The following is a 15,052-nucleotide window of genomic DNA, read 5'->3' on the forward strand; positions in this document are numbered from 1 at the left end:
CACTGTCAGAGGCCTTAAGGAACTTCTTCAGCTTCAGATAGTTGCAGCACACTTCGACCCATTTCTTCTGCAGCCAGCAAGGCTTTCCTGAAGGCCTCTGCAGCCAATAAGAGAGCTCTGGATCGATCCACCACCCCCATCTCCACCACCCTAGCTTAATTTTTACCCGTGCACCCTGGAGTGGGCGGGGTCTTAATTAGGGCTTATTTTTTGGAGGGGGGTAGGGCTTAGATTGGGCACATGTATAAAAATCAAGCTAGGACTTACTTTCTGAGTAGGTCATATTTTCGGCGAAACACTATTAGCAAAAGACAATTTAATAAGGAAAGAGACAGTTTGGTCTAATGGTTAAGGCAGCGGTTTCCAACCTTTCTGGCTTGGCAGACTGGCAGCAGTAGGATGGGGAGGGGATCGTTTTGCGTGCATGTGCCGGTTTCACAAATGCAGCTGCGCATGCGCTCGCCCACCAGTTCTGTGGATCAAATGTGCTGTGGCCACAGACGAGGGGTTGGGGACCCCGGGTTAAGGTACCAGCTAGAAAACTGGAGACTGTGAGTTCTAATTCTACTTTAGGTATGGAATTCAGCTAGATGATTTGGCCCAAAATCTCACTCTCAGCTGCAATATCAGGCTCGGATGACAAGCTGGTCAGTCAGTGCCTGTCACATCCAATCAACTAACATTCATTGATCTTCCTCCAAAAAAGTAGACTCTGCATTGTGAGAAAATACTAGGGAGACAAAAAGACAACAACACTTTAATAGAGTATTTTCTTCTCTCCATTTTGTAGCTCCAAATTACACAGCACAAATAAATGCCTATCTTGTGGTATGTGATAAATCAAAATTCATTGTACTCCCCATCTTTCAAAATCTCCATATTTAGGATATAAGGAACAAGAAAATTTAAAATAACAGGAAAAGAAACCTATCATATATAGTTGCAAATAAATTTAAAAAATTTAGGTGTCAATATACACCCCAAAATTGTGTTCAGTTTATCCGCAGGTATATACAGTAGTACCCAAATATCCCTTATGTGCTTGTATATAAACTCATTAGCAAACAAGGTGATCCTCAATTTTTTTAACAAAAGTGCCATGAAAAAAATTAGGGATTACCCATGGATAAACCAATGGTGAAAATTAAAATATACAAAATTTTAAGGATCAGCTTAACGGTCAGTTTATGCTGGTGCATTTTTTTACGGTATTTTGGTTAAAAATTCAAGGCTCAGCTTATCCATAGGTAAACTATAAATGATGTGTGTGTGTGTACAATACAAACTATTCTAAAAATACGAGTTCCAGGTATATTAGTAAAGAAAGAAGCAGATATTCTGCGAGCTCCGGAACTTAAAATTTTAAAATAATTAAAAAAATTTCTTCTATTAAGCTTTCGTCAGCCATCTGCTGACATCATCAGAGTATTAAACTACCATTACAGAGATCTCTGCCTTTATATGCCATTAATATAAATATATAACAGGCGCAATGGCCAAATTGATTAATGGCATATAAAGGCAGAGATCTCTGTAATGGTAGTTTTAATACTCTGACGATGTCAGCAGATGGCTGATGAAAGCTTAGTAGAATAAATTTTTTAAATTATTTATATATATATATATATATATATATATATATATATATATATATATATATATATATATATATATATATATATATATATATATATGATATTTATTATAGCTCTGGAAAAGTAAATTAAATTTTAAACATGGAACTTGGAAAGTTCTTTGTGAAAAAATGTGTGCCAACTTGCAAAGCATGGGCCTGATCAGAACCCTGACAATGTGTCTATTCCTACCTATGACTCAGCATGCTATGGAATTATAATTGGTAGACTACTTATTGCCTTTCTAAGTGTTGACCAGTGTTTTAAATTTTGAAACTTTTTAATTTTTCTTGTATCAGTGAAATGCTGCGTTTTAAGTAAAAACTCCTGACTGACTTTTGTTCATTTATTCTACAGATCTCTCAATGGCAGTACAAAAATTTTCCCAGTCACTTCAAGATTTTCAGTTTGAATGCATTGGAGATGCTGAAACAGACGATGAAATTAACATTGGTGAGTGAACTTTGTTGTAACTTGAATTTAACTGACTATAGGTAGTCCTCTATTTATGACCACAAATGATCCCAAAATTACCATTGCTAAGCAAGGCACTTGTTAAGTGAGTTTTGCCGCATTTTACAAACTTTTTTTTGCCAGAGGTATTAAGTGAATCCTGTGGGCAATTAGCAGATCTGGCTTTTCCCATTGTCTTTGCTTGTTGGAAGCTGGCTGGCAAGGTTACAAATGGTAATCATATATCACCCTGGAACAGTGCAGCTGTCATAAATACCTGCCAGTTGCCAAGTGCTCAAATTTTGATCATCAGACCATGGAGGATGCTGCAGCGGTCGTAAGTGTGAAAACCTGTCACAAGTCACTTTTTTTCAGTGCCGTTGTAACTTTCACTAAACAGTCACTAAACAAAGGGTTGTAAATCGAGAACTGCCTATCATAAAGTCTCAGAATCAGCTGTAATTGAATTCTCTCCCCGTTGAGCTTACTACTATCAATTGCCGATGGGAAGGAAGTCATAAATGGTTATTATCATTTTAAAGCAGAGTTCCCCAACCTTTCCGGATTGGCGGCTAGGGGTTGGGGGGGGAAGAGGGGATGATTTTGTGGGAGGGGCAGGCGCATGTGTGCGTGCATACGCTCAAGCGCCCATGCGAACACGAGCGGCGACGCGAACACGAGTGGGGCAGCAACGAGGCTTGACACGAGTGCCCACGACGAGGCTTAAATGAGTGGATCCACGAGCACCCGCAACCAGGCTCGCATGAGAGGGGCCACAAGCACCCACAAATGATGCTCACATGAGTTAGGATGTGGCCCAGTGGCGATTAGCCTGTGGCTCGGTAGTTGTCCGCAGACCACAGGTTGGGGACCCTTGTTTTAAAGAACAACTTTTTTGATTTTTCTAAGAGCTGTGGTGGCTCAGTGGTTAGAATGCAGTACTGCAGGCTACTTCTGCTGACTGCCGGCTGCCTGCAATTTGGCAGTTCGAATCTCATCTTGACTCAGCCTTCCATCCTTCCGAGGTCGATAAAATGAGGACCCAGATTGTTGGGGGCAATATGCTGACTCTGTAAACCGTTTAGAGAGGGCTGTAAAGCACTGTGAAGCAGTATATAAGTCTATACTCCTATTCATGTTAATTGTAAGATAATACTGGTAATACCTATACTCTGAATGGCAAGTTAGTATTGCAGTTATGATGGTTCATCTACAGAAATTTGAATTCAGAATGACGATGTTAATGTAGGTACTTTTGTTTTAACATTCATGTGTTCAGCAACCATTTGAAATTACCACAGTGCTGAATGAGGGCTACTTACAATAGGTCTTTCTAGTTGTGGCTATCATAGCATTCCCATAGTCATGTGATTGCGAGTCAGGCACTTGGCAATCAGCTTGCAATTATGATGTCACGTGATTGCCATTTGCAACCTTCAGAACCAACTTCGATAAACAAAGCCAATGGGGAAACTGGCAAGAGGTTGCAAATGATGATCACATGTCTGCAGAATGCTGTGACTGTGAGATTCACCTAACAATGGCAACTGGGATTGCTGGAACTATTGTCGTAAAGTGATACAGTTGTGATTTCATGCCATATGACCATGTTGCTTAGCAACAGAGTTGCTAGTCCAATTGCCATTGATAAGTGGGAACTACTTGCTGTCAACCCTGAAACTGGCCTGGCTGAGGCCATTTTGAGACTTCAGTCCTGACACACCAGAGAAGAGGGATAGGGAGGGGGGGAAATAGAGATAGTTGGGAGCCAAAACAAAATACTTTCTCGTGGGAGCCAAGGACATTCATGCAAGTGCTCGGAAGGAGGGGACTGGAGCTACCTAGCAACTGGACAGTATCCTGATTAGACCATGTGACTGATTGTTTTGAGAAAGTGACAAACTACTTCTTTTAATTAGGTGAAAACTGTGGGAATAGTCAGAGTCGGTTTTCACTAGCCTGTGCCAATATGACATATCCAATAAACCGATTCTTTGAGGAAATTTCCTGCCTCAAGAGTTTTGTTTGCTATGGGTATATTACTTGGAACCCTGACACTTCCATTCTCTTTGGTAAATAAATACTTCTTGGGATTCTAATTGTGATGTGTTCAGTTTGGAAGTTTAGAGTTTTGAATATTGATGCCAAATAAACAGCTTTTTGTACTGGGTGGGGGTGGATAAGAAAGGAGCATTCTCTGGAGTCTATAGACTTTTAATCTTTAATTTTCGGAGATAAGACCTCTCTGTTTCTTAACAATCTTCTTATATCATTTACTCCTTGAAGCAGAGTTTCATGACTTCTTATTGAACACTTATCATTATTTAAAATGCTTATTTATGTTACTGGTCAGCATCTTGAATAATTACCACAAGCTAAATTATCAACATCAGTATAAAGTAGGAGAAGTAGAAAATACTTTTATTTAATTGATCCATCTTACCTCACTTACTGTGAGAAGACTATATATCCGTGATGGCGAACCTATGGCACACGTGCCACAGGTGGCACGTGGAGCCATATCGGTGGGCACGCAAGTGTTGCCCTAGCTCAGCTCCAGTGCGCAAGCGCGCTGGCCAGCTAATTTTCGGGCCTTCCGGTCCCACTGGAAGTTGAGAAACGGGCTGTTTCTGGCCTCCGGAGGGCATCTGGGGGGTGGGGAAGGAGGTTTTTGCCCTCCCCAGGCTCCTAGAAAGCCTCTGGAGCCTGGGGAGGGTGAAAAATGGATCTTCCAGTCCCACCGGAAGTTGGGAAATGGGCCATTTCCAGTCTCCGGAGGGCCTCCAGTGGGGTGGGGAAGGCCGTTTTCACCTCCCCAGGCTCCAAGAAAGCCTCTGGAGCCTGGGGAGGGCAAAAAACAGGCTTACTGGGCCCACCGTGCCATTGTGTGCCAAAAGCAGGGGGGAGCGTGGGGGGGGTCACATGCACATGCACGGGAGAATGGGGCGCATTGAATTATGGATATGGGCACACACACCTGCGACCCCCCCCCACACTTCCCCCACTTTTGGCACGTGACAGCAAAATGGTTAGCCATCACTGCTATATATCATTTTCACAAATGCAAGCTTCAAATGGTTGATTTATGTGTTCTTTACTTCCTAGCATGGATTTATGCTTCTCACTCAAAATATTGTTTGACCTATTGTTTCACCTGTTGCTTTACTCAGGACTCTTTTCTACTCAGTGTATTTGTAGTTCTTTGATATGATGTGATTAGATTAAGGAACATTGATTCCCATGGCTTCCTTCTTTGTCTTGCTTCAAACTCCTCTGCAGTTTTTTGTTTTTACAAAAGTTCTCCTGATATAAAGAATTCACATAATACATTTTATTTCATACTACCAAATAATGACATGTGCGCACACAAAAAAGTAATCATTGTTATCGATATAATTTAATGGGGAAACAGCAAACAAGGGATTGTCCCATTATAATCTACATTGGTTTTTGCATGCATAGAAAAATTGAGAACAACAACAGGGTAGTAACAAAAATGGATCCTTCTATGCTAGAGATCTGGTCATAGTTTTGTAGAATAATCCTTATTTTTTTTATCTCAGTTACCGGTATGTAATGAAATAATCAGTATACGAAAGATGGACTCTGAAGAGTACCTTTTCTGATATTTCTCAGTTCTATTTTTAAGGGTTTTTTTTTTTTTAATTTAAAAAATGTGAAATAGGAAGCCAGTATGCTGCAAGTTTCTGGAATTATCTTTATTTCAACCATTTCATTTGCAGCCCTTTGAGATTCTGCCACCGAATTTCAGTGGCAAATGCTGATTACATAAAGAGTGCAAAGAATTCAGTCCTATGTCCTCAACAATCCAATATAGTTGTTTGTGTGTGTTTGTGTTGCTTTCATCTCTTTCTTTTACTTGGGGTGTGGGGCAGGGTGAAATGCTACCAGTTCGGACCGGTTCTCCTGAACCGGTAGTAAAAATCGGGCAAACCGGTATTTCCAACAATCAGCTGGGAGACAATCAGCTGTGACGTGTGATTTATATTATCTAGAATCGTCGGATTTCCTGCTTTCTAGGTAATCTAAATTGAATGGCACAGCGGATTTCCCCACCTCCTCGCTGTTCTACTTACCTTTGCAGACTCGGAAGGCTTCAAAATGTTACTTTTTTAGCATTGCATGGGTGTGCCTCAGGCGCACATGTGTGCGCAAAGCACATGCTTGGTAGCAGACTCACGGAACCAGTAGCAGACTTCAGAGGATTTCACCGCTGGTGTGGTGGGTCAAGAATAGAAATGGAAACAGGAATTCAATAGGAAGTAAATTTGTAGCCATCTATGGCTGACATCCGGTTGCAGGCCAATGGCAAATTGCAGAGGCTTGGAAGGCAGCACTGGCGCAGGAGTACATGAGCAGCCATGGGGGCGAACAGCTGATGAGCGTCTGTGTTGTAATGGGCCCGTAGGCAGAAGCCGTCCTCTTCTTCACACCAGCCAACTCGACAGGTGTAATCAATACTCAATCCTGGAAGCAAATGGGAAGCCCACTTTTTGACTTGTCAAACTGATAAGTGCCATCTTTCAGTGGATAAAAGATGTTTATAGTGGCTCCTCCACAACTTGGTAATTGCCTTTGTAAGGTTTTGAGGGTAGACAACTCAACTTTTACAGTAACTATAAACTTTTTTTTTTTTTTTTTGCAGGACGGGTCAGCGGAAGAATTGTGGCTTTTTCATTAGAGTAATTATTAATGCAAATTCCATAATTAAATCAGTGGATATTGTCACAGGAAAGATGAGTTCTCATTAACATTGTGCTAAGATTCCTTTCAAAGGAAGGACTTAGCGTAAAGATTTTTTTCCCCCAAGTTTTTAATTTTTTTACAAACATATCAATGCGTGAACAGTGTGGCACCTGGGTATCATGCATTCTAATACCAGTAAAACTAGTAAAATTAATCATAGTTATTACATTCAATCAACTTAGTATTTCTAATAATAATACACATTTATATTAAGTTGCAGTCTGTCATTATTCAATTATTCCATATTTTCTCTTGTTATTGCTTTTATTTTATTATATAAAAGTGTATACACTAATATTCCCCTTCTCTTATTTCTATCTCTTATTCTAACTTTTGATCATATCCCCCTTTATTAAAAAAAAACACGTTTTCTTTCTATCCTACCTAACTTCTAGTCATGTCACCTACCTAAAAAAAGAAAAGAAAAAGAGAGAAAAAGAAAAGCAAATCAGAACAACAACAAAAAAGAGAAATCATCTATCCATCATCTCTTGCCCACTTCAGTACTTTAATTGCTATGCTTTTTTTGACTTGCCTCCCATATTCCTCTCTTGGATCTTTATCTCTGTCTGTATCTACTTCTTGGCTGTTCAGTCTAGATATTTCTCCCATCTGTACCCTCTTTCACTGCCTAGTTTCCAAAATTTCTGCCAAGGCCCCTATCTCCCTTTCAAAAATATCTTCCTGTATCTCCAATTCTCTTTTCAACTCTCTTAATATATTTTCCCCCTGATTTAATTTATCAGTCATTATTATTTTCATTGTTGTCTCCTCCTTGTGTTCTTCTTTTATTCTCCGGTTTTTTGGTTCAATCTTTTCCTCCATTTCTTTTGTTGGCTCCTCCCTTTCCTGGGCGTCTTGGTCTTGACTCATCATCCCTCGTATAGTATTTTCCATTTTTTCCATAACCTCCTTACATCCTTTCCCCATGATGCACGTTCTTGTTAATATTGTGCTAAGATTCCTTTCAAAGGAAGGACCTAGCGTAGAGTTTTTTTTAATCCTTCTGTTTCAGGATGCTGTCGTTGTAATTTGCAACATTAGACTTTGGATTTAGATTGCTATGCTACATTTCTCCCATGGTTGTGCATATTAAGAACCTAATCTTTTTTATAGCTACCGTTCTGCCTCACTGCTCTGAATCTCTTGAGCAACATGCAGAAGCTGTGAAGTTCATTATTTCAAATGAATAAATTGGCTCAGCCTTCAAACCTGGGATTATCAGAATTTTAATGCTGTGGATATTTGGTGGGGACTTGTGTGAATTCAAGCATAGTTATAGGAAGGTGAGAAGGCATCAGATTCAAGATGGTCTCATCTTGATAGTCAATTAATGAACTATTGAAAGATGATCAGATTAAAAAACTGAACAGGCAGCAGCTTCTAGCTTGTCTCACTCGGGTCTTGTTACTACTTGGATGGGAGACCACCAGAAAATTCCTGGGTTGCTGAATAGTCAGGGAAGTTGAAAAATATCCTGGATGAAGGCAGTGAGAAAACATTCCATAAAGCTTCCAAAAAGCTATGTGGGCATCTCTAAGAATTCATCAATTATGGAACTGAATCCAAGGAAGACATACTTTTTTAAAAACTTAGAACACTTTTACTGGGTGAGAACGGTATGGATATACAGTATGTAGAGATTAGTGCAATAGCAGAAGTAGCATTTTAAAAAAAATCAGTTGCAATAGAAGACAGATGGCTAGGGATGGTAGAATGTAAACCTGATAAAAACGTTTTTGTACTATTTAAAATACAGGTAAACCTCGACTTACAATCACAATTGAGGCCCAAATTTCTGTTGCTATAGTAAAATAGTTACTTTTCAGTAGGTCGCAAAAAGTGATCACATGGCCCCAGAGGTGGGATTCACTTACCTTCCCTACCAGTTCGCAAATGTGAGCGCTCGCTCGCTTCACTCACGCCACCTCTGCAAATGCGCAGTAATTGCGCATTACGTCTGGGTGGGTGGGCGGAGCCTCCTGCAGTCGCCACTACCATTTCACACGATCCAGACAGAACCGGCTGAATCCCACCACTGCATGGCCCTCGGACCTTCGTAAACCGTCGTAAATATGAGTCAGTTGCCAAGCGTCTGAATTTTGATCACAGGTATACTGCAGCGATCATAAGTGGTTACGTCACTTTTTCAGTACCATTGTACTTTCGTACTGTCACTAAATGAGCTGTTGTTAAGTAGAGCATTCCCTATATCCGTGATGGTGAACCTATGGCACAGGTGGCACGTGGAGCCATATCTGTGGGCACACGAGCGTTGCCCTAGCTCAGCTTTAGCATGCATGTGCGCACCAGGCAACTGATTTTTGGGCCTTCTGGGCTCACCGGAAGTCAGGAAACGGGCTGTTTACAGCCTCTGGAGGGCCTCCAAGGGGATAGGGAAGGCCGTTTTTGCCCTCCCCAGGTTCCTAGAAAGCCTCTGGAGCCTGGGGAGGGCAAAAAAACAGGCCTACTGAATCCACCCTGCCATCACGTGCCAAAAGCAGGAGGAGCGCAGGGGGTTGCGCGCGCATGCATGGGGCACATTGAATTATGGGTGTGGGCATGCACGTGCGCGACCCCCTCCAGCCTCCCCCCACTTTTGGCATGCAATGGCAAAAAGGTTAGCCATCACTGCCCTATATAAATTAGAACTTATATACATAGTAGTATGATGTGGCTACAATAATGGTTCCAAGAAAAATACCAATTTGAAAACTCAATGCAACATTTACCTTTTACTAATAACCACATTTCTCTATATTCCTAAATCATACTAGTCATCTTTCTGTTGATGGGGAAGAATCTACAGGAATTCCTTGATTTACAGCTGTTCATTTAACAATAATTCAAAGTTACCATGGCCTTGGAGAAAGTTATTTATGACGTGTCCTCACACTTAGGACCACCACACCTAACCCTACAATCAGATTATCACAATTTGGGCATGTGGCAGCTGACTCACAATTTCGACCAGTTGCAGAATCCTTCAGTCACATGTTTGTGATTCAAGACCCATCCAGCCATTTTCCAGCAAGCAACTGTCAATTGGGGGAAGCTAGATTTGCTTAACAATTGCACTAAAAATGGTCTGTAGCGATTTTCAGTCATCTAGGTCATGGTTGACCCAAAGGTGCTTTTTCAGGAGGCAACTGAACTTTCTTGTTTTTTCTTTGAAGAGGTTTCTTATTCCTTTTCATTCCCCACCATCCAGTCAGAAGTGAAGAAGCTTCTTGGATGAGAAGCGAAACGTCTCCAAAGAAAAAACAAGAAAGTCCAGTTGCCTCCTGAAAAAGCACCTTTGGGACAACCATGACCTAGATGACTGAGAATCGCTACAGACTTTTAACTATGCAATTTGAGATGAACACCCTTCAAATGGTGTGGGAGTATGAACAGATTTTCAGAAAAAATTGCAGACTACAGAAACCATTAGCACTGCTCAGGTGACCCTGATGACACAGGTAAAACCTTCAAATGGCCTCAATGACTCTCTAAAGGAATGCAAATGGCCAGTTGTATAAATCCTTCCATTCCCCACCATCCAGTCCGAACTGAAGAAGCTACTTGGATGGAAATGGAAACGTCCTCAAAGAAAAAACAAGAAAGCTATTGAAGGTAAATTATTATAAAATGATGTTTTATAGCAGAAACTGAATATGAAATATAAATTGAATTGGAGCATTTAGATTCATTTTCAGGAAAAAATTAAAAAAAAATTTTTTTTTTGAAAAACCTTGATTAACACTTAAAATCCAAAAATACAAGTTAAAATACCTCTATAACAAAAATACATCCGTAATAATTATACAATTCAACGTCTTTCTGACAGTACTTAATTCTTAACTTTCTTCATCTATTCCCACATATTCCTATTTAATCGACATATTTAACAGAGCCTTGGTACTACAGTGGTTTAAAGCACCCTGTTATTAACACAGCTGCCTGCAATTTACTGCTGGTTCGAATCTCTCCAAGGCTCAAGGTTGACTCAGCCTTCCATCATTTCTAAGGTAGGTTAAATGAGGACCCAGTTTGTGGGGGCAATAAGCTGACTTTGTATAAATATACAAAAGTATGAAGGCTATTGCTTATTGCTTAACGCACTGTAAGCCGCCCTGAGTCTCCGGAGAAGGGCGGCATATAAATCAAATTAAATAAATAAATAAATAAAATAAATAAAATCACATTTTATATCTTATTTTGTTCTATACATTCCTTATTTTTAATTTCTATCCATTGATACCAATTATCCCAAGTTAAGTAATATTCTGAGTTTTCCTTATTATTTAATTCTAAAGTAAGTTTGTCCATTTCTGCACATTCGAAAATTTTCTGGATTATTGCACAGTCTGTTGCAATAATCCGGAAATGTCCCACTAAAAACGTAAAAGAGAGCACAACAGTATGACATGATTACTTGTAGATGAAGTTGACAAAGGACTCGTTTACTTGCCATTATCACTTGTGAAAAAGGTCCAGTTTGAAGATGTTTAGATCTTTGGACAGTATGAGAGGAACACATGCTAAGGACACCACATGATTGATGAATTTCAGTTGTTTTTCTGATCTTGATACAACCTTGGAATAGCAAGATCTTCTTTAACTGAGCAAGAAAGTTGAGTGATTGTGAATCCAAGTATTTAACGGATTATAAATATAGTGCTGTTCAAGCCACTATTAATTATGTCCCTGTATTTCCTGATTTTTGTGTAAATATTAATTAGAATTACCATAGCAAGGTATTTTTTTGCAGGTGTGAGAATGAAGAGAAACAAATATTAGGTACATGATCTGAATGCATTTCTGGAATTTTTTTATAATATATGGCTGCAATACTGTATTAAATAGATTCAATTGGTTAACAAGTGTTAAGTTGTTTTCTTCTACTGTGTGACATTGTCAATCAGTTTATTCCATTAATGAAAAATAACATGGCCAATGATTAGGCTTAAGGTCAGATGTGGTGAAAAAAGTTAATTGTTTGTATATGAGATGTTAAAGTTAGTGGAAGGAGGGATTGATGGGAAGAAGGAAATATGACTGAGAGTTGATAGTTGGGAGAAGTGGAAAGGATTAACTGGATGGCAAAAAGGGTCAAAGGATTAGAATTCATCACATTCATCCAGACATCAGTTTATTTGAAGAATAACCAAAGTAAATCATCTAGTAAACATTCTGGATAATTGTCAGTAAAGGTCACACTAAAAGGATTTGAACACCTTCCTAGTATTTAAGGCAGGTTCTGCTGTTAACAGTAAGAGAAAATTATTGCACCAGGTTTCTAAATATTCTTACTGCAGTTAAGCCATTCCAGAATCTGAAGCTGTAAATTACAAGGAGTTGAATAAGTTACCTAGTAAACCTGTACTCACCTACGGATCATAGAGCTGGGAGAATGTGAGCTGTTTAAGTTACACAATAGTAGAATTCTTCATTTCCTGTGATGTTGTGGAAAGATTTGTAGTAGGGATTACCGAACATTAACGCTTGTTGTGGTCATGGAATTAGATCTTTTTGATCAACTATCATCAACTAAAATATACATTGCTGGCTCATAATTACACATGGCAATGATCCTCAGGCTATTTCTCCAGGTTTACCTTTAATGCTGAATACCTTTTCTTAAATGCTAAGTTGATAAAGGAAGTTCCTTTTATAAGTTGAGACATGTTTGGGGGCCTTCTTTTCCTCCTCTCTAGAACTCATAGAAAATGTGAGTTCTTGTACATGAATTCAAACAGAAACTTAAAAAGGTTGGCTAAGAAATCATGGTATTCAGCAAACCATAATTGGCTGAGTTTGTTAAATATGCAGAGTCGCAATCCATGATTTACAAAAAAGAATGGTTTGCCCATTAGGGTTTGATGCAATGTTTGAATTCAGCCCATTCCTGAGTCTTTGAACTTGGGCAGATATTTTGGAAGGGGAAAAAGGAAAGGATCTAGAAAATATCTGTATCTGCAATTCTATCTATTGTTCTGCTTAGTGCAGTTCAAAAAGGATATAAGAGCCATTAAAATAGGATAGGATAGGATAGGATAGGATTGGATTGGATTCTTTTATTGGCCAAGTGTGATTGGACACATGAGGAATTTGTCTTGGTGCATATGCTCTCAGTGTACATAAAAGAAAAGATATGTTCATCACGAATCATAAGGTACAACACTAATGATAGTCATAGGGTACAAATAAGCAATCGAATCATATTAGGAAACAGTCAATATAAATCGTAAGGATACCAGCAACAAGGTTACAGTCATACAGTCATAAGTGGGAGGAGATGGGTGTTAGGAACGATGAGAAGATTAATAGTAGTACAGACTTAGTAACTAGTTTGACAATGTTGAGGGAATTATTTGTTCAGCATAGTGATGACGTTCGGGAAAAAACTATTCTTGTGTCTAGTTGTTCTGATGTGCAGTGCTTTATAGCACCGTTTTGAGGGTAGGAGTTGAAACAGTTTATGTCTAGGATGCGAGGGGTCTGTAAATATTTTCACAGCCCTCTTTTTGACTTGTGCAGTATACAGGTCCTCAATGGAAGGCAGGTTGGTAGCAATTGTTTTTTTCTGCAATTCTAATTATCCTCTGAAGTCTGTGTCTGTCTTGTTGGGTTGCAGAACCAAACCAGACAGTTATAGAGGTGCAGATGACAGACTCAATAATTCCTCTGTAGAACTGTATCAGCAGCTCCTTGGGCAGTTTGAGCTTTCTGTCTTGAGTTGGGGCAGAAATAACATTATTTCTTGTGCTTTTTTGATGACGTTTTTGATGTTAGGTGTCCATTTTAGATCTTGAGATATGGTAGAACCTAGAAATTTGAAGGTCTCTACTATTGATAGTCTACTGTTGATACTAAAAGTGCAAGCAAGGGCATTCAAAATCATTAGGGTGCTCAAACATCTTCCTGCAAGAAAAGACTATGTTCTAATGTGGAAAATGTGCAGTGTAGAAATATGGGGGCGGGGGGGGGGAACTAGGCCTAAATGTGGAAAAAAGGGGACTTAAGTGACATGCCTGTGGTGTATGAATCATGCATGATCCAGAGAAAGGCTGCTATATTATGAGGGCACCCAATGAACCTGATGAGAAGGAACTTTAAAACAGTGCATAATTAATCTGCAAAATTCATTTGAACAGCCAAATAAAACACATAACAATATATAAAATTTAAAAACAATTTAAAACATATTAAATGAATTTGGCCCTTACGCATTAAAACACCCCCTTTTTAAAAAAAGAATTAAAATTAGCAATTAAAAGAGTTAGGCCAGCCCAGCTTGTTGGAATAAAATGTCATGATGGCTAGCAAATTGGATGGCTTTAAAGAGGTACTGGATTTAGTTATGGGGGAATAGTTCGACTAAGGGCTATTAATCTCAGTCTTACCTCTGAAATGGGGCAGCATGTCTCCAAAATACCAGTTGCTGGGAGAGGTTCCTATCTCTTTCTCCTACTTGCCAGGAATCCAGAAGCATCTGGTTAGCTACTAATCTTTAAAACCTTTATTTATTTAAAATCTTTATTCTTTACATGTATTAATTTAGTTTTTCAAAGCTATCTAGACTTGCATAAAGCACAGATTAAGTCCCAAATTATTCTCATTTCTTGTTCATCTACATCGGGCATCCACATTTAAAGTTGATATAGCTGCAATGATGGAAATTTCAGATGTTTTTTCCCTTAGTTAAGAACTGGATAGCAGAATTGTTTCCCTTATAGCACTAAGCAATAGCAGTTACACTTATATACCGCTTCACAGTGTTTCACAGCCCTCTATAAGCGGTTTTACAGAGTCAGCATATTGCCCCCACAACAATCTGGGTCCTCATTTTACCAATCTTGGAAGGATGGAAGGCTGAGTCAACCCTGAGCCTGGTGAGATTCGAATTAGCAAATTGCAGGCAGCCAGCAGAAGTAGCCTGCAGTACTGCATTCTAACCACTGCGCCACCACAGCTCTTATGTTAATTGTTTATACAAATATGAATACAAAGTATAGAAAGCAAATTGTATCTGGGGGTAGCTAAAGTCTAAACCATCTTTCTCTCCCTGTCTTATTAACTGGCCCTTTCAGATATGACTCACAGCATCTAGCTGGTGGTAGTTGTCCTGGCATCTAGAGCAGGGATGTCAAACTCAAGGCCCGTGGGCCGCATCCAGCCTGTGGGGTGCTTAAATCTGGCCGACGGGGCTGATC

At 39.4% G+C, this 15,052-nt stretch overlaps 1 protein-coding gene across 3 annotated transcripts in view; it reads left to right on the forward strand.

The window, feature by feature from the left end:
* ARHGAP42 (Rho GTPase activating protein 42) overlaps positions 1 to 15,052 on the forward strand; it is a 174,733-nt gene that overhangs the window by 26,476 nt on the left and 133,205 nt on the right. For all 3 annotated transcript variants that reach the window (XM_034408886.3, XM_034408895.3, XM_034408904.3), the window contains exon 2: positions 1,992 to 2,087. In XM_034408886.3, the coding sequence (XP_034264777.2) occupies positions 1,992 to 2,087 (96 nt within the window). The remainder of the gene's footprint in view (positions 1 to 1,991; positions 2,088 to 15,052) is intronic.

The sequence above is a fragment of the Pantherophis guttatus genome, chromosome 5 (genome assembly GCF_059756535.1).
Source record: "Pantherophis guttatus breed Tessera chromosome 5, ASM5975653v1, whole genome shotgun sequence".
Lineage (NCBI taxonomy): Eukaryota > Metazoa > Chordata > Lepidosauria > Squamata > Colubridae > Pantherophis > Pantherophis guttatus.